The 18,454-nt window shown below is 35.8% G+C and overlaps 1 protein-coding gene across 3 annotated transcripts in view; it reads right to left on the minus strand.

Moving 5' to 3' along the window:
- Positions 1 to 18,454, minus strand: part of MAP4K5 (mitogen-activated protein kinase kinase kinase kinase 5) — a 199,401-nt gene that overhangs the window by 71,148 nt on the left and 109,799 nt on the right. For all 3 annotated transcript variants that reach the window (XM_043985685.1, XM_043985683.1, XM_043985684.1), the window contains 5 exons: positions 15,551 to 15,606; positions 11,231 to 11,278; positions 9,514 to 9,556; positions 8,777 to 8,849; positions 6,927 to 7,058 (listed from right to left, as the gene is read on the minus strand). In XM_043985685.1, coding sequence (XP_043841620.1) covers positions 6,927 to 7,058; positions 8,777 to 8,849; positions 9,514 to 9,556; positions 11,231 to 11,278; positions 15,551 to 15,606 — 352 coding nt within the window. The remainder of the gene's footprint in view (positions 1 to 6,926; positions 7,059 to 8,776; positions 8,850 to 9,513; positions 9,557 to 11,230; positions 11,279 to 15,550; positions 15,607 to 18,454) is intronic.

Raw genomic sequence — 18,454 nt, forward strand, 5'->3', positions numbered from 1 at the left:
TCTACATACTCTGTGATCCAGTGATACTGACCTCTTTGATGTTCTTCAAGCAAAACGCTATCTTGGAACTCCAGGTTTTTTCACTGGCTGCCCCCCATCCCTTGAATGTTCTCCTTCCTCATCTCTGTCTCAGTGTCTCTGAAATCCCAACTAAAATCTCACCATCTATAAGAAGCCCTTCCCAATTTTTCTTAATACCAGTACCTGATCTGTGATTATCTCCAATTTATCCTGTATATATCTTGTTTGTACATAGTTCTTTGTATGGTTTTTCTCCCATTAGATTGTTAGCTCTGTAATGATTGGAATGACGCCACCTACTGGAGACTTGCTGTGGAGAGCTCCACCATGAGGAAAATGCCTCAGAGGCATTGTGGCTTTTCCTTGGCGTCAGGAAATGACGTTTGCTCATGGGTGCTGTCTATCAAGTCTACCAGCCAATCAACTGGAGGAGCCTCCTATGGTCTGGGAGGAGACAGGAAGGAGGAAAGGGAGCCTGCGCAGAGAGCGCTGGCCTTTTTGGCTTCCGGACTTGATGGTGGTGGAGGCAGAGGACTTCACAGGAAATTTGAGGAAAGATAGGAATGCCAGGCTGTTAGAATTCTGTTCTCAATCTTTTTCTTTCTATTTTCCAACAAACCCTTAAAAACCTAAACTCGTTTTATCAGTGATTTTTAGTCAGTTTCCCCCAAACTGGGGGAACACATTAGAATCCACATTTAGAATCTTAAATTACACAGCTCATAGATAAGAGTAATTATTTTTTTTACCATTCTCTGTATCCTCAGCATTTAACACACTTACTGATACAAACTTATTAAATGCTTGCTGACTTGAATTGGATTCATATACCTCTGATGTGTTTTAATAGGTAGATATTGAAGAAAACTAATATTATGCTGTATCATTTGATAATTAATATTTATCTATACTATAACCTTTTTTTGGTCAAAGCCCCCATCTCTAGATGTAGCTCAAATGGAGACTTCTCCCAACCAGAACTAAGGTGTAGGTGAGGAATGTGATTGCTCCCAGCCCAAGGCATCTGCTCATTAACCAGCAGGGGCTGGGCCAGGCCCCTTAGTCAGAAAACCAGCTTGAGCTCCATTCCCCAGGGGACAAGTTTCCAGTGCTTGTTTTCTAATCAAGGTTAGGAGTGATTTGGTCTCCACAACCTGGAAGCCAAAACCAGAGAGAACCTGATTGAGCCACATCTGAAGACCAGTGCACTTCCCCAGTTGCAGCTAAGCCTTTCCTTTCACCTGAGGATTAGTCCTGCCTCCTCCCCACCCCAACCCAAAAAAGACATTTAGAAATTTGGTTGTAGGTAGACAGTTTGTCAAATTAAGGAAGGGGACATTTATTCCCAATCTTTTAAATATATTTTTAACACACAGGGTGTTGTATTTTGTCAAAAGCCTTTTCTGCATTCAATGATGGAATCATATGACTTGCACTTTTTAGAAATATATGTTAATATATATTTATGGGTTTTCCTAATAGGAAACTAGATGGTGAAATGGATAGAGCATAAGATTAGGAGTCAGAAAGACCTGCGTTTAAATCCTCTCTCAGACACCTGCTAGCTCTGTGAACCCTGGGCAAGTCACTTAACCTATCAATGCCTCAGTTTTCTCATCTGTAAATGGGGATAATAATAGCACCAACCTTATAGGGTTACTATGAGAATAAAATGAGAAAATATGTAAAAGCATTTTTCAAACCTTCAAAACTATATAAATGCAATAAGCAAATCATAAAAATACTGGACAGGGGCAGCTAGGTGGCGCAGTGCATAGAGCACCGACGCTGGAGTCAGGAGGACCTGAGTTCAAATCCGGCCTCAGACACAATACTTACTAGCTGTGTGACCCTGGGCAAGTCACTTAACCCCAATTGCCTCACTAACAAAAGAAAAATAATGATAATAAAAATACTGGACAAACCTTACATTCCTGGTATAAATTCAATTTGTTCATAGTGTACAGTGTTCTTCATATGTTGTTATCCCCATACTTGCTAATATTTTGTTCAATATTTCTACATTAATAATTTTAAAATGTTTTGTTTTTGTTTTTGCAGGGCAATGAGGGTTAAGTGACTTGCCCAGGGTCACACAGCTAGTAAGTGTGAAGTGTCTGAGGCTGGATTTGAACTCAGGTACTCCTGACTCCAGGGTCGGTGCTCTATCCACTACGCCACCTAGCTGCCCCTACATTGATATTTATTAAAGATATCAATCTGTAGTTCCCTGGTTTAGATGATTATCTCAAAACTGTCTAAAAGTGTGAAGAATATTTGTATAATTGTATATTTTATCGGTATATTTTTATTTAAACATTGTATAATTGTTTATTTATTATGAAAAAGCATGTGGATGGCCAGAGTGTACCACTGTCACCCTCCAGATATCAGGAAAAGTAAGAAAGGCCTCTAGCATATTGGGGTGGGGGTGGGGGAAGTATCTTTTTTTTTTTTTGCGTGGGGCAATGGGGGTTAAGTGACTTGCCCAGGGTCACACAGGTAGTAAGTGTCAAGTGTCTGAGGCCGGATTTGAACTCAGGGCCGGTGCTTTCTCCACTACACCACCTAGCCGCCCCCCCCCCCCGAAGTATCTTTATGACTGACACCTATGAGAACTGTATCAGATGGGCAGATGAGTACAAACCCTGACATGATAAAAATCACCAATCTAGTTATTATTTGAAGAATGTGATGGGATCTCTTCCCTTTTTTTGAAAACAATTTATGCAAAATTAGAATTGCTATTTGAATGTCTGACAAATTTCACTTTTAAGTTCTGGATTTTTATCTTTTGGAGTTCCTTTATGGCATATTCAATTTCATTTTCTGAGTAGTTTATTTCTATCTTCTACTTATATTGTTAAACTGGGCATTTTACATTTCTTTAATTAACCATCTTTTTTTCATTTAAATTATCAGTTTGACTGCCATCTATGTGAGGCAGCTAGGTAACAAACACACATATAGAGCACTGGCCTAGAGAGTCAGAAAAACCTAAGTTCCTATCTCAGCTTGCAAATCACTTCACCTCAGGCTCAGTATCCTCATTTGTTAAATAGGGGCATCTACTTCACAGGGAAATATAGCACTATATAAATGCCAACTTTTATCATCATTATTTCCCAATAACTTATTTAATTTTATAATTTGCTATGAATTTTCCTTTTTAAAAATTTGTATTTTGGTCATTCTTTAATTTTTTATTCAGTTAGCTAAGCTTAATTATAGTTGAGCTTATTTTGAAAAACCAGCTCCTAGGTTTATCAGTTCATTTTTTTGTTTGTTTTCTCTTTTCTCTTCTTTAATTTTCAAAATGTCTTTGTTTTTAACTGAGGTGTTTTTTTTGTTTCTTTTTTTGGTGAGGCAATTGGGGTTAAGTGACTTGCCCAGGGTCACACAGCTAGTAAGTGTCAAGTGTTAAGTGTCTAAGGCCGGATTTGAACTTAGGTCCTCCTGAGTCCAGGGCCGGTGCTTTATCCACTGCGCCACCTAGCTGCCCCTTAACTGAGGTTTTTTAATTTGTTGCATGAATTTTAATTTTTTCTACTAGCATTTCTTTTTCTCTCTGGATGATGAAAACATTTAATAAAATTTAATAAAAATTCCCCCAAGAATTACTTTTGGCTGCATCCTAAAAGTTTTTCATATGCTCTCTCATTTTTAAAAAAATATATGTAATTTCTTTTTTTAATTTAAAATTTTTTGTTATTCTGAACTTGACAAACATCAAGAAACATGAGCACTTCCACATACAAAAAAGAAAAAGACTGAATTGCAGATGAAGCCATAAATCTTTTATCATGTACAACTGACATTTCTTTTTCAAGAATAATATAATTTCAGGGGCAGCTAGGTGGCAAAGTGGATAAAGCACCGGCCCTGGATTCAGGAGGACCTGCGTTCAAATCTGGTCTCAGACACTTGACACTTAGTAGCTGTGTGATCCTGGGTAAGTCACTTAACCCTCACTGCCCCGTAATAATAATAATAATAATAATAATAATAATAATAATAATAATAATAATAATAATAATAATAATAATAATAAATCCATAAGCTTCCAAGCTGTCTTGCTTCTCTATACCTTCTTCTGAACATTCATTGTTTTGTTTTTTTCTGTGCATTAAAAAAATTATTCAATTACTTTTTCTCTTCTGTTTTTTTTTTTTGGAGGCAATACCATTGCTAATATACCTCTTCCTCCCAAATATCCCTTAATTAAACAAACAAACAAAAAAAATAAGAAACCCCAAATCCCTCATGTCAAGACTAGCCAAAGGGGAAAAAAATACCACACATTTGGCCACATTAGAAAATGTATACTTCCTCTCGGTCAGGCAGTGAACAGCATGCTTCATCAAGGGTTCTCTGGTCATGGTTTTGATCAGAGTTAAATCTTTGAAAGTTATTTTAAAAAGTGTTAGTTACAAAAAATAAATAAATAAAAGTGTTAGTTCTTATAGTTTTGCTCACTTCACTCCCTATTCTGTTCATATTTCATAAAAGATTTCCCATTTCATACAAGATTTCTCTGACTACATCCCTTTTGAAATTTCTTGGCCCAGTAATATTCCATTGCATTCATAATTTGTTTAGCTAGCCACAAATAAGGGGCATCCTCTTAAATTTCCATTTCTTTGCTACAACAAAAAGTGCTGCTATAAATATTTTTGTATATATGAATCATTTCCTCTTTATTTGATCTTTTTGGGATATGTACCTAGTAGTGGTATCATTGCATCAAAGGTTTTTTAAAAAAAAAGTCTTGTATCAAATAAACATAACAGAGCAAAGAAAAATAAATCCATACGTTGGTCATGTAAATATATATAAAAATTTATATATATAAATATATATATAAAAATTTTATATATATATATATAAATTTTTCCCTAGCTGTTTAGTGCCTTTTTAGTTGGAGTTTCAAATTGCCTTCCAGAATGGTCCAGACCAATTCACACAGTTCCACCAATAGTACATTTGTATGCTTACTTTTCCATAATCCCTCCAACAATTGTTATTTTCTTTTTTAAAAATAATCTTTGCCAATCTGATGAGTGTGACTTGAGATTTCAGAGTTGTTTAACTTGCATTTCTTTTATTACTAATGATTTGAAGCATTTCCCCCCCATATTTGTTGATAGCTTATGATTTCTTGAACTTCATACCCTTTGACTACTTATCTATTAAGAAAACGGGTCTGGGTTTTATAAAATCAATTAGCTTTCCCCAAATCAGAGACTAATTCCAGATTCATTCTGAGGAATTCATTCTGATCTCTGGCTTGGCTCTTCTCCATCTAACCCAACCCTCCTACTTCCTTCCAATAACCCAGGTTCACCACCCAAGTGACATCTTTGACTCCTTAGTCTCACTCAACCAAGATATCCAATCAGCTGCCAAATGGTGCCTTTTCTATCTCCACAAAGTCTCATCTCTCTTGCCTTCTCTCTACTTATAGACATCACCTCTTTCCTGGATATTAACAGAATCCTAACTCATTTCACTACATGAAATCTCTCTAATCCATCTTCCATATGTTTAGCAAAGTGATTTTTCTAAAGTATGGTTCTGGCCATGTCACTCCCCACTCACTGAACTCCAGTGGCTCCTATTGCCTCAGATCAAATGTAAACACTCACTTTAACCCCAACTGCCTCATCAAAAAAACAACAAAAAAACCCACATAAACACTCTCTGGCATTTAAAGCCCTTCACAATCAGACCCACTCTCCCTTTCTAGTCTTCTTATATGTTCCTTACTTTCCCATGTTCTACAATTCAGCCAAAATGGAATTCTACGGTTCCTCTTACAAGACATTCCCCATTTCCCGTTTCCATGCCTGTCCCTTTTGTATCCCTATTTTCCTTCAAAACCAGCTCAAACTTAAAAAACTCTGGGCTTCTTAACCTTCTTTATGTCTTGGACTCCCCTCTACAGACTGGTGAAACCTACAGACTCTTCCTCAGAATGTTTTAAAATGCTTAAAATAAAATACCAAGGATTACTAAGAAAACCAATTATATTAAACTACAGCAATAAAAATATTTTTAAAAATCAAGTTCATGGACCCCAGATTATGAACTCTTCATAAGGCCTTTCTTAGTGGTCTCCTCAAAATTACCTTGTATTTATTCTGCATATAATCATCTATTATACACATGCATATTTCCTTGACTGACAGAATAAGTCATTTAAGGAACTTTAATTTCATTTTTGTCTTTTTATCTCCAGTGCCTAACAGAGATCCTGGCATGTAGCAGATGCTTAACAAATGCTTTACTGAATGATTATAGTAAAAAAGAATATAAGGAAATTAAATTCATAGATAATGTTTTTCTTCTCTCCCCTCAAAACCCTTATTCTCTTCCTCCCAAATCCAAAACTCATTTTTCCCAACAGCTTCAATGTCTTTCCTATTCTCATTTTTTCCCAGATCAAGACAACTGATATTGGGTTTTTACCTTCAGATTTTCCCTGCTGATTCCCTAAAGATCAATAGCAAAATGATCAGTAAGGAAGGGAAAGGAAAAATAGTTAAAGGTCTGGAAAATCAACATGCCAGATAATCAGTTCTGAAATATTTGAAAACCATTTTTGTGATTGATTCTTTTCTATTTCCAAGGAGGTAGACAAAAGAAAGAAAAATGGTTTCATTTGCCAGAAGAAAGTTAAAAATTTAGTGTAAACTTTCTTGGTAGCTGTTAAACACTAGTATATAATCATCAAACTGAACATTTTCCAGTGTTGTAGATATAATCCTATCATAAAGCAGGGTTTACACTAGATTATTTCAAAACTTCTTTTACAGTAGTGAAAATAAAACTTGAAAAGTTCCAGTTATTAGCATTTCCAAAGAATATCATTATACCCAAGAATGTGTTAACATTTTAATAAATACCTCATTGGATGAAGATCAAACATAGGTGGCTGAAGTTCTCCAAGTTCAATTGCTGTTATCCCTACTGCCCAAATATCACAAAGTTGGTTGTATCCACCATTCTTTTCCACTGCTGCAACTTCTGGAGCCATCCTGCAATATATTTGTGTATATATGTATATGCCCATATATAATTCAATATAGTGTCATTAATGGGAAAAAATTCTATTTTTAAAACCTAACAACTGAAATCTGTTCCTTCTAGTTATACACAATACAGTTCTTAAAATATTATAATAAAAGAAAATTAGAGGGGCAGCTAGGTGGTGCAGTGGATAGAGCATCAGCCCTGAATTCAGGAAGACCTGAGTTCAAATCTGACCCAGACACTTAACACTTACTAGCTGTGTGACCCTGGGCAAGTCACTTAACCCCAACTGCCTCACCAAAAAAGAAAAGAAAAGAAAATTAGAACAACTTCTACAGTACAAAGTGGATCTAAGGTATAAAGATTTTTTTCCCCTCTTGTAGTCTTGCAGCAACAAACAAGCTGTGTAAACAAGATAAACCGTTTCTCCCCTTTCTGAATTTTACCCCCCTATATTCCCTTCTTATACTTAAAATACCTACAAAGCTTTAAGCAAGTTCTTGGTTACATCACTATTCACTAAGGAGCTCTTATATCTTGACTGCCAGCCCTGGGAGTTCCACTGTCTTGTGGCATTACTTCTTCTACATCTCTTACTCTACTAGTCTCCACAGCATATTGGGAGCTGACAGCTTTTAAACATACCAAGAACATAGCTCTATCGATTTCCAGGAAGTGCTAAACCTCTGATTACTCTGATCTGGTGTCTCATGTACTAGTAGTTCCCACATGTTGACTGGGCCCTTCTACATAGCTATGCTGGTACAAATATTAATAATATCATCCACAATAAATATTTACTGAGTACCTAGTACTTCAAAGCTATATGCTAGATGCTAGAGACCCAAAAGATATAAGAAATGATAGCTGGCCTCATGAACATGGTTGGAGAGACATGACACAAACCTGTAGAGATAAATACCAACAAAACAGTATATACAAGAAGTCTAGGGAATTTGAGAGGACAAGATCATCGTGAGTTGGGATAACCAAAGAATGACCAATGTATACTGTGTATAGGCATGAATGCCAGAAAAAGGATTTGGGAATTATTTTGTTTGCAATGGGGAAGTTTTAAAGGCTTCTGAAAAGGGGAATGACATGACAAAAATGGTATTCTGGGCAATATATATTTAATATTATTAACCTGGATACAATGTAAAGGATGGGGGCTGGAGCAGGGACAACTATTAGAATACTACTTTAATACTTCAGTCATGAGATGAGGGCCTGTACCAGAATGGTGGCAGTAGGAATAAAAGGGCAAATTCAATAAATAATAGCTCACACCTATGCTTTCAGTGGTGCTTATAATAGAAGTCAGGAATCATTACCAGTTTATTATTGGGAAGAGGGCACTGAAAAACAATTTCCAATTGCATATATCAAATTAGAGCTATGATCAAGTCAGAGAGGATATAAATATTCTAACAATGTCAAATAATCTTTTCCTTTCTAGGTCAGAGGTTTAATCTTAACCTTTTTGTGTACCATAGACTGCTTTTGTGGTCTGATGAAGTCTATGGACCCATTCATGAAATAATATTTTTAAATGGGTAAAATAAAACACATAGGATAACAAAGGAAACTAATTATATTGAAATACCATTATCAAAATCCAAGGACCCTGGGTTAAGAATTAGACCATGAAACACAATCTTAGGGCAATATCCTATCCCTTAACAAATAATAAAATATCAAATCCAATAAGGCCATTTCTTACCAATAAGGGGTACCAATGAACGATTTCCTCTTTGCAATGGTAGCTGTTATTTTTGCAGCCACACCAAAGTCAGCTAAAACAAAACAAAACAAACTTACATTTTAAAGAGATTTGGAGTTTTTGTTCATCTTAATAGAAAAAAATCGGTGTCCACAACACAATGCAAATATAAAATCATACAGTATATTACAGAGACATGCAAATAAACCAGAGGTGTAACAGAAAACCAGAGCAGTTATCTATACACCATTATTTAAAGTTTAACCTTCTATTCACAAAGTTTGAAAACAAGAAAATTCCCTGACTTTTTTTTCTTTTCAGAATTTATAAAGGATTCATTAACAACAACAACACAAAATCTTGGGGGAGACTAGGTATCTCTGCCTCTCTTGCCCAGGCTGAAAGAGCAATGACCACTCAAGCAGCCCAATCACTCTGCTGATTCACACCAAGCTTAAATCTACTCTGTTTATATTTTGGGTTGGTCCTCCCCCTCCTTAGGAAGGTTGCTGGTCTTCTGCTCCCAAGGGCTCCCAGATTGGTGCTAAACTTAGTGCAAACACCCAACTACCTTTAGCCTGACTGTAGCTCAGAATTCCCCAACTCAAGCAATCCATCAGCCTCAGCATTCCTAGTAAGAAAGTCTATAGGCATGGACCAGCATCTTCATCTAGTCACACAATTCTAACATTAATTTTAAAAATTTAGAAATAAATTAGGATCTTGAAATAACATACCTAATTTAATATCACCATGGTCTGTCAACAAAATATTTGCACCCTAAAGCAAAAATACATTCTGAATTAGAATTACACATTTTTATGTCTTTCTACAGAAAAGTGTAACAATTTTTAAAAAATAAAAGTATTTTATTACTCTCCAGTTACATGTAGAGATAGCTCTCAGCATTTGTTTACATAAGATTTCCAATTTCCAATTTTTCTCCCGCCCTCCCCTCCCTCCCCCAGACAGCAGGCAATCCTACATAGGTTATACACACACACATACACACACACACACACACACACACACACACACACCAACATTAAACATATTTCTGCATCAGTCATGCTACAAAAGAAGAATCAGAGCAATAAGGAAAAACCTTAAAATAGAAAAACAACAGCACCAAAACCAAAAGAAATAGTATGGTTCAATCAGCATCCATATTCCATAGTTCTTTTTTATTTTTCTGGATTTGGAGAGCCTTTTCCATCATGAGTCTCCTGGAACTTTCTTGTAGCATTGTATTGGTAAGAAGAATCCAGTCTATCACAGTTGATCAACACATAATGTTGATGATACTGTGTATAATGTTCTTCTGGTTCTGCTCATCTCACTCATCATCAGTTCATAAAAGTCCTTCCAGGCTTCTCTGAACTTCTGCTCATCATTTCTCACAGCACAGCAGAATTCCATTACATTCATATACCACAACTTGTTCAGCCATTCCCCAACTGATGGGCAACCCCTCAATTTCCAATTCCTTGCCACCACAAAAAGAGCAGCTATAAATATTTTTGAACATGTGGGTCCTTTTCCCTTTTCTATGATCTTCTTGGGGAAAAGACCCAAAAGTGGTATTGCTGCATCAAAGGGTATGTCCAGCTTTATAGTCCTTTGGGCATAATTCCAGATTGCTCTCCAGAATAGTTGGATCAGTTCACAGCTCCACCAACAATGCATTAACGTTCCAATTTTTCCACACCTTCTCCAACATTTATTATTTTCCTTTTTTGTCATATTAGCCAATCTGACAGGTGTCAGGTAGTAGGTACCTCAGAGTTGTTTTAATTTGCATCTCTCTAGTCGATAGTGATTTAGAGCATTTTTTCATATGGGAATAGATAGCTTTGCTTTCTTCATCAGAAAACTGCCTGTTCATATCCTTTGACCATTTCTCAATTGGGGAATGACTTGAATTCTTATAAATTTGATTTAGTTCCCTATATATTTTAGAAATGAGGCCTTTATCAGAAGTACTGGCCTCAAAAATTGTTTCCCAGCTTTCTGCATCCCTTCTAATTTTGGATGCATTGCTTCTGTTTGTACAAAAACTTTTAAATTTAATGTAATCAAAATCATCCATTTTGCATTTCATAATATTCTCTATCTCTTGTTTGGTCATAAACTGTTCTTTCCAAAGATTTGAAAGGTAGACTATTCCTTCCTCTCCTAATTTACCCATGGTATCACCTCTTATGTCTAAATCATGTATCCATTTTGACCTTATTTTAGTATAAGGTGTAAGATGTTGGTCTATGTCTAATTTCTGCCATACTATCTTCCAGTTTTCTCAACAGTTATTGTCAAATATTGAGTTCCTATCCCAGAAGCTGGAGTCTTTGGGTTTATCAAACACTACATTGCTAATGTCATTTACTACTGTGTCTCCTGTGCCTAGCCTATTCCACTGATCCAAAGTATAACAATTTTAATGTTATTTTAACTTACTTTGATATCTCGATGCATTTTTCCCTTAGTATGCAAATAAGCAAGACCCTAAAAGTGACAAAAACAAAATAAATATATATATGTTAATATAACAGAAAACAACAAACAAACAAAAAATGTTCCATTAAATCATTGGCTTAATAAGAAAGCTGAGATATTTGGGGAGGTGAGGGGAGGAGGAGAATGGGAGAAAGTTTCTTAACAATGAGCTGAAGGTACAATTACTAAGGCTTATTAAAAAATAATTTTTAAATCACCTGATCTACAAAATTTAATATGATTGTGACTTTAAGGGAAGTGAAACTGAGAGAATATTATGTATTATATTGTATAAACATTTCCTTTTATTGATCACTGCTTACTACTTCTCAAAGGTTTCTATTATTTCTCCTGGTTGTAATTCACAAATTTTTACCAAATTATTCTCCATATCCAGAAAGGCCTTCTTGGGTTTATGGTCCTTTCACTAACTCCCTGTTGCCAGCCCACTTCACACCACACAAATTCGTAAACAAGAAACTTTCACAATCATCTTGGACTAAGAAGAGTGTTTAAATATATTATATCATAATTAATACATAGTAAGGAGTAACCATTAATGTTATCAAATTAAAATGTCTTTATAAAATGAATGGACTGGATCTTCTCTTTGATGGTCTAAAATTCTACGATTTCTATTCTTCATACTACCTCATATATCAGTGTAAAAGTTTATCTTTCAGGACATAAACAGGAGAGGCCTCCTATACCCTAGGGTTAGGGTTAATGGTAAGTATACATGCAGAGCAAAAGGTAGGGTATTCTCTCCCCAGTTATCAGCTCCTTGAGGAGAAGGGGGCAGGGACTCATCTTATATAGCAGATATACTCTATTATTATCAAGATGCAATAGATTACCCATTCTTTGGTAGTAGTAAGTAAGCCTTTCCCAATCTACTAGCTGAAGATGAAAGGAATTAAAAATAATTAAATAAATGATGGGGGACTAGAGGAAAGAGCTTACAGGAATTTCAGGACTATTCAAATTACTGAAGTCTTAACTCCAATATTCAACTCCTGTTCATTCAGCCAGAGCTAGTCTCCAAAAAACAAATGTAAAACAAACTAAAGACTTTAAAAGCTATTTAAGGGAATTTGCATGTAAATTTAAAACAGCATAGAACTGGAAGTTTTGTTTAGTTCATGTTCTGGGTCGAATTCAACTGACCCAATGGGTTAACTAGTCTGAAGAGGTTAAGGGGCTTTCTTGGCAGAACTGGAATTTGAAACCCAGTCTTCAGACTCCTAATTCAGTGCTACTCCTGTATCAGACTGCCTTCCTAAAAACCAGTTTATTCCTTTACATACTCTACATAAAGCCTCGAGAACTGTATGGAAAAATAAATCTTGATTTCAAAAATAAATATTAAAACTGTTTAAAGACAAAAGAAGAGTTGAATAGCAACTGGGAATGTTTATATTTTGCATTCTAAATTAAGGTAAAGTGAATACTCCTCATCCCCAATATTTAGGTTAACCTTAGACAATTAAGCTATTATGTTTAATTAGGATGGTATTTAAGTTTAAGTAACTCTTAAATCTGATTTTTAATCTGAGATGATCAGAACATGTTAATATACTGGCTTTTAGAATATCAAAGTGGGGGCTTTGTAGCCCTTGGGGCAGCAAGGGGTCGAGGTGTGGCTCTGCAAAGTGGAGAAGCAAACCTGGATCTTGCCTTGTACTACTACCAACAATTCAGGTCACATGGATCTGTCTTCCTCCTCTTAGGAGATGGAAACCAGCAAGGAAGAGTTGGGGAAAGCTAGGTCAATATGAAACTGTTTAAACCCATTCAGCCCCACAGAAACACAACTAATTAAATTAGGGTGGGAGGGTCGTAAAGAGAAAACTAATGCTAATACTACAGAACTTGACAAAGGGCAAAGTGAGAAAGGAGAAATCAAACCTTCCTAACACTTCCTATAGAATTCTGTCTTCTTCAGGACAGACTTTTATTTTTGTATCCTCAGTGCATGATATATTTGCATACAGTGCTTAATAAATGTTTATTGGGTGAAAAAATGATATTCTCTTTTGGGAGAATCTGGCTTGATGCTCTAAGGCAGAAGCTCTTGATTAGAATTAAGAGAATTTTAAAGTTGGAAGAGTTCTGTAGTTCAGTGGTTCCCAACCTTTTTAAGTATGTGAAATATTTATTGAGAACATAATGACAAAAAGCTACCAGGAATTCAGTTACACTTTTAAATGAATTTCTATCAATTACAAAAGCAATAAAATACAGATTGTGAAATGTTATTTGTTTAGTCTAAAGAAAAGTAGGCTTATTTATTGATTCAAAGGAATATTTGGAGCCCCCTTAGGAAAGTTTCACAATGCCCTCCCTCCAGCTCTGGAAGGGGTCTGGAGCCCATAGGTCAGGAATCACTCATCTCATTTAGATCTTCTTCATTTTACAGATGAGAAAGATTTGGCCGAGAAAGAATGAGTGACATATTCATAGTCATATTCACCTCATTAATGGAAGCACTGGAAATAAAATCTGGGTCTCTTAACAAACAATTCAAAGCCTTTTCTACTACTTGAAGCCTTAACCAACTTTGGGAATAAGCAGCAAAACAACTAATTTGCTCACTGTTCTGAGTTCTATGTGTCTAATGTTTAGCTAAGGATAGCGACAGGGATTCACTGGACCTGTGATTTTATTGGTACAGGGAACTCCCAGACAAGGAAACTCCTACCATTACAGGTCAGTAGCTTCTCTGAAACCTTTTAGGCTTAAGGGAATGGTATAGAACAGTGGTGTCAAACTCAAATAGAAAGGGGCCCACTAATTTGTACATAAAGATTTCTGCAGGCCTACATCTTGATTCAGTTTTAAAATGTGACACTAAGTTTTGTTGTATTTTTATTTATTTTAAGTATTTCCCAATTACAGGTTTGGCTGCACTTGAGATTGTTATGGGTTAGCGCCCAGGCTGGGAGTTGGTCCCACTCAGTGCTTCTTAAACTGTGGGTCATGACCCCATATAGGATCAAAAAAATTTGGCAGTAAATATCTGATTTGTATCCCTATTTTATATACCTATATACCTGGGGTTGTGTAAAAATTTCTTGGGCCAAAAGGGGTCTTGAGTGGATTAAGTTTAAGAAGCCCTGGTCTATAACACTGAGAAGATAAAGGACTTGCCAAGGGCCACACAACCACTATGTGTCAGACGTAAGATCCGTTCTGAGGTCTTCTTGGCTTGGAGCTTAGCTTCCTATTTATAACAGCATGTTAAATACACACATGTATGTGTATGTGTTTCCATACCATAGGTTTCTCCATTCAGGAAATAAGAACTATAAAAAAACATTTTCCAGTCTTTGCAATGACTTCTTGCTCAGACTAGGTCAATATGTCAACAGCCCCAAAATCCACAAACAGCATCAGCTGGACATTGTTTTTATTTCTAAACAAGCTACTTGAAAACAAATAAGGAGATCAGACTACTTAGCCTTTCAGGTACCATCCAGCTAACTCTAAATCTATGGTCCTGACAAACACAAAAATCAACAATTTTCTCAATTTTAAACGAATACACTAAGCAATAATTGTAATTGACTTATTTTTAAAATCATAAATTTAAAGTGATAAAATTGTTATGTGCTAGTCTCAGTAACAGGCTTTCTGGTTGGCTGTAATGTATGAACAATACTGCTAATCATAAAGTTTCTGGATTGATTTTTTTCCCCTGGTTTATCAGGTTTTCCTGAGCCAAGCAAAATGTAACTGATTTTGAAAACTATGTACATTAATTCATGGAAATCTTAAAAGCTACTAAGCTCTTTATATTTTTCTCTCAGCTATCAAATCAGCCTAGTTTCCTCAATGCTTTGGAAGAGGGACACAAAATCTATTAGTAGCCTATACCACAACACTAAAAAGGCAGTTTCCTCAAATTGCTACAGTGGTACAAAGAAGTTTGAGCGTTAGGTAGTGATAACACACAATCAGAGCTAGAGACAGGATCTTTTCAGGTATCCACCTCACTCCCTTGAATTCCCCAGAGCTCAAACTATTCAAGTCAGAGAATACTTACTTAAGTAGAACTGTCTTCCTCTCCATGCCACCCCATTACCACTGTTTAGCAATTGAGTTTAAGTGAAACCTTTCTATTTAGTAGCCTAACAGAGGAAATAACCAGGCTCTCAGAATATGGTAATAATTTAGCTTATCTATTCCCTTGCCTTTGGGCAGGGCCATAACTATATTCGAATATAGTTTTATTTATACAGTTTCATGTCGAATTCTCTTTCCAGCTATATATACAAGTACCTGTAATGTTTCTCTGCAAACATAAGCTATTTGTAATTCTGACAACGGTCCAGTAACTAGAAAAATAAAGAGATCACATTTTTACACATCTAAAATAACATATAAAACAACAATTAAGAGTGCTGCAATTTTTTAACAAAAACTATTCTAAATGAAAAAAAGGATAGACTGAGGTAATTAAAATATGTGCAAGTGAAGCAGGCAAAATAATGTCAACAATATACTCAATCAATACAACAATGTAAATGTGACAAAAATAAAATCAAACTTGGGGTGGGGGTACATTGCATATATGTCAGACACAGTTAATAATGTGTTTGGATGGTTCTATTAAACTACTTTTTTGTCACTTTTAAAATCTTTTTAAAAGAAACTGCTTTTGGGCAGCTAGGTGGCGCAGTGGATAAAGCACTGGCCTTGGATTCAGGAGTATCTGAGTTCAAATCTGACCTCAGACACTTAACACTAAAAAAAAAAAAAAAAAAAAAAGAGACTGCTTTGCAAATGGATATTGGGAAATGACAGGGATATTAGCAAAAAGCTTCAATAAGAAAAACAACATTTAAATTTTAAAATGTATATGACATAAATTTAATATCTTTATGCCAATGGATTCCTTACAATTTAAATCTGACACATTAAGAATACACTGTCAGGGGCGGCTAGGTGGCACAGTAGATAAAGCACTGGCCCTGGATTCAAGAGTACCTGAGTTCAAATCCAGCCTCAGACACTTGACACTTAGTAGCTGTGTGACCCTGGGCAAGTCACTTAACCCCCATTGCCCCGAAAAAAAAAAATAGACTGCAAAAGGAACATAATAAGTAAAACAAGTATTTACAAAAGAATCAATAAACAGGAATTATTGCCTGTCCTAAGAAATTCACATTCTAAGGGAGTTGACAGGACAAACATAAAATATATATATATGAAATATTACATACATGCATATATATACACATGAATTTTACACTGCTAGAATAACTTAAAAGTTTTCATGAAGGTCATATTTTCCTTAAGGTCAATTTGTACTCTAATTTTAGTGTAATTGTTCCCTAGTTCCTCATAAATGGACCTATCTTTGGGGTTGCTATGGGGTTAAAGTTTAAAATCACAGAAGATAAAAATATAAAGGAAGGTAGAAATATCCCATGAAGTCCTGAAATTTTACAGGCTGAAAATAAGTAAGGACTAAACTCTAGGAGTGGAGTAAGAAGGATAAGGGAGGAATGATACAAGGACCCATTTGTATTAAACCTTAAATTATCCTTAAGTCTCACTTCTAATCTGAAAAGATTAGAACCTATTATAATGCTGGCTGTTAGCATACAAAAGCATTGGCAAAAGCTGGTTATGGCAGGATCACTTTTTTCTGGAATCAGAGTCCAGGGGTTTCCAATCTTTCCAAGTATGAGGTCCACTTTTAAAACTTTTTTTTTTTCAGAGATTTCCATAATTGGAAAAATTCAGAAAAAAAAGAACATTACTTGGAAAATCCTGATGAAATTCTAAGAACAGAGAACTTTCCATCTCCAAAACAAAGATTAGTGGTAGAGAGTTTTAAAATGGTCTGAATACTGTATAAGCTAAATACCCACAACTTTAAAGTTCCCAGAGAACTCCGATTCTAGCTCAAGTTTCAAGGTGTGTGTATAGTAGAGAGAGGAAGAAGAAAGGCAAAAATAAGGAAGATAGATAGGGTCATCAGTGCAGGGTGGAAAGAACTTTGAATTTATTACCAATCTGCCAAATTCATCGAAGAGCTGGTAGGCTGAGGAATTTTGTGACAAAAAAGCAAGGTAAGAAAATGGCATGTCACTATAAAAAAGATGGGGGGAAATGGAAGAAAGCAGGTGGGAAGGGCTAAAACCAGACAAGAAACTGGTAAAAGATTTTCCTTCCAACAGAAAGGAAAAGAGATTCCTAGTCTTTGGGGAAGTACTTAAAAAAAAACCCCAAACCCCCAACGATGGCAAATGAATGTAATAGAATATTATTGTGCAATAAAAATGATAAATATGAGGTATTCAGGAAAGCATCATAATATTTATAATAACTGAGGCAAAGCAAAGCCAAGAGGCAAAGAAGTATTACAACAATGTAAATAAGAAAAGCAGTAAAAAAAAGTTAAAATTCTCAGACACTAAAAAACTGGTCAAAGGTCCAGGAAAATAAAGTATGAATCATACCTGTCTTGACTGAAGGTTTGTGAACAGGAAAACAATCTAATCAGACCTATCCCTGAGAAAGCTGTCATGTGTATCAGTTGGAGAATGGCAACGGTATTGGTGGGGGAGAGAATATTATACTCTTCTCGGTTAAGTTGCTGACATCAAAAGTCAGAGAACATGGGAAGATGATACTTGTAACTCATAAGAACTTTCTCATTATTAAGGCAGGTGGATGGAGTATATTTAGGGCACAGGTGTGAGCTGAATATGAAGGGATGATATCTTTAAAAAATAAAATTAAGGGGTGAGAGAGGAAGGTATTGGGAGACAGGGAAAGGGAGAGGTGGAATGGGGTAAAGTATCTCACGTAAAAGAATCAAGAAAAAGCTTATACAGTGGAAGGGGAAAAGGGGGAGGTGCTGGGGAGTGAGTGAACCTTACTCTCATCAGAATTGGCTCAAAGAGGAAATAATATACACACCCAATTGGGTATAGTAATCTATTTTACTCTGCAGGAAAGTAGGAAGAGGAAGGGGATAAGGGGGAGAGGTAATAGAAAGGAGGGCAGATTGGGGGGAGGTGGCAATCAAAAGCAAAACACCTTTGATGAGGGAAAGGTTGAAAGGAGATAGAAAATAGAGTAAATGACATGAGGAGGGAGTAGGGTGGAGGGAAATTCAGTTAGCAATAGTATCTTGGCTATTCTCAGCAATGCAATGATCCAAGACAAACC

This window comes from Dromiciops gliroides, chromosome 2 (genome assembly GCF_019393635.1).
Source record: "Dromiciops gliroides isolate mDroGli1 chromosome 2, mDroGli1.pri, whole genome shotgun sequence".
NCBI lineage: Eukaryota > Metazoa > Chordata > Mammalia > Microbiotheria > Microbiotheriidae > Dromiciops > Dromiciops gliroides.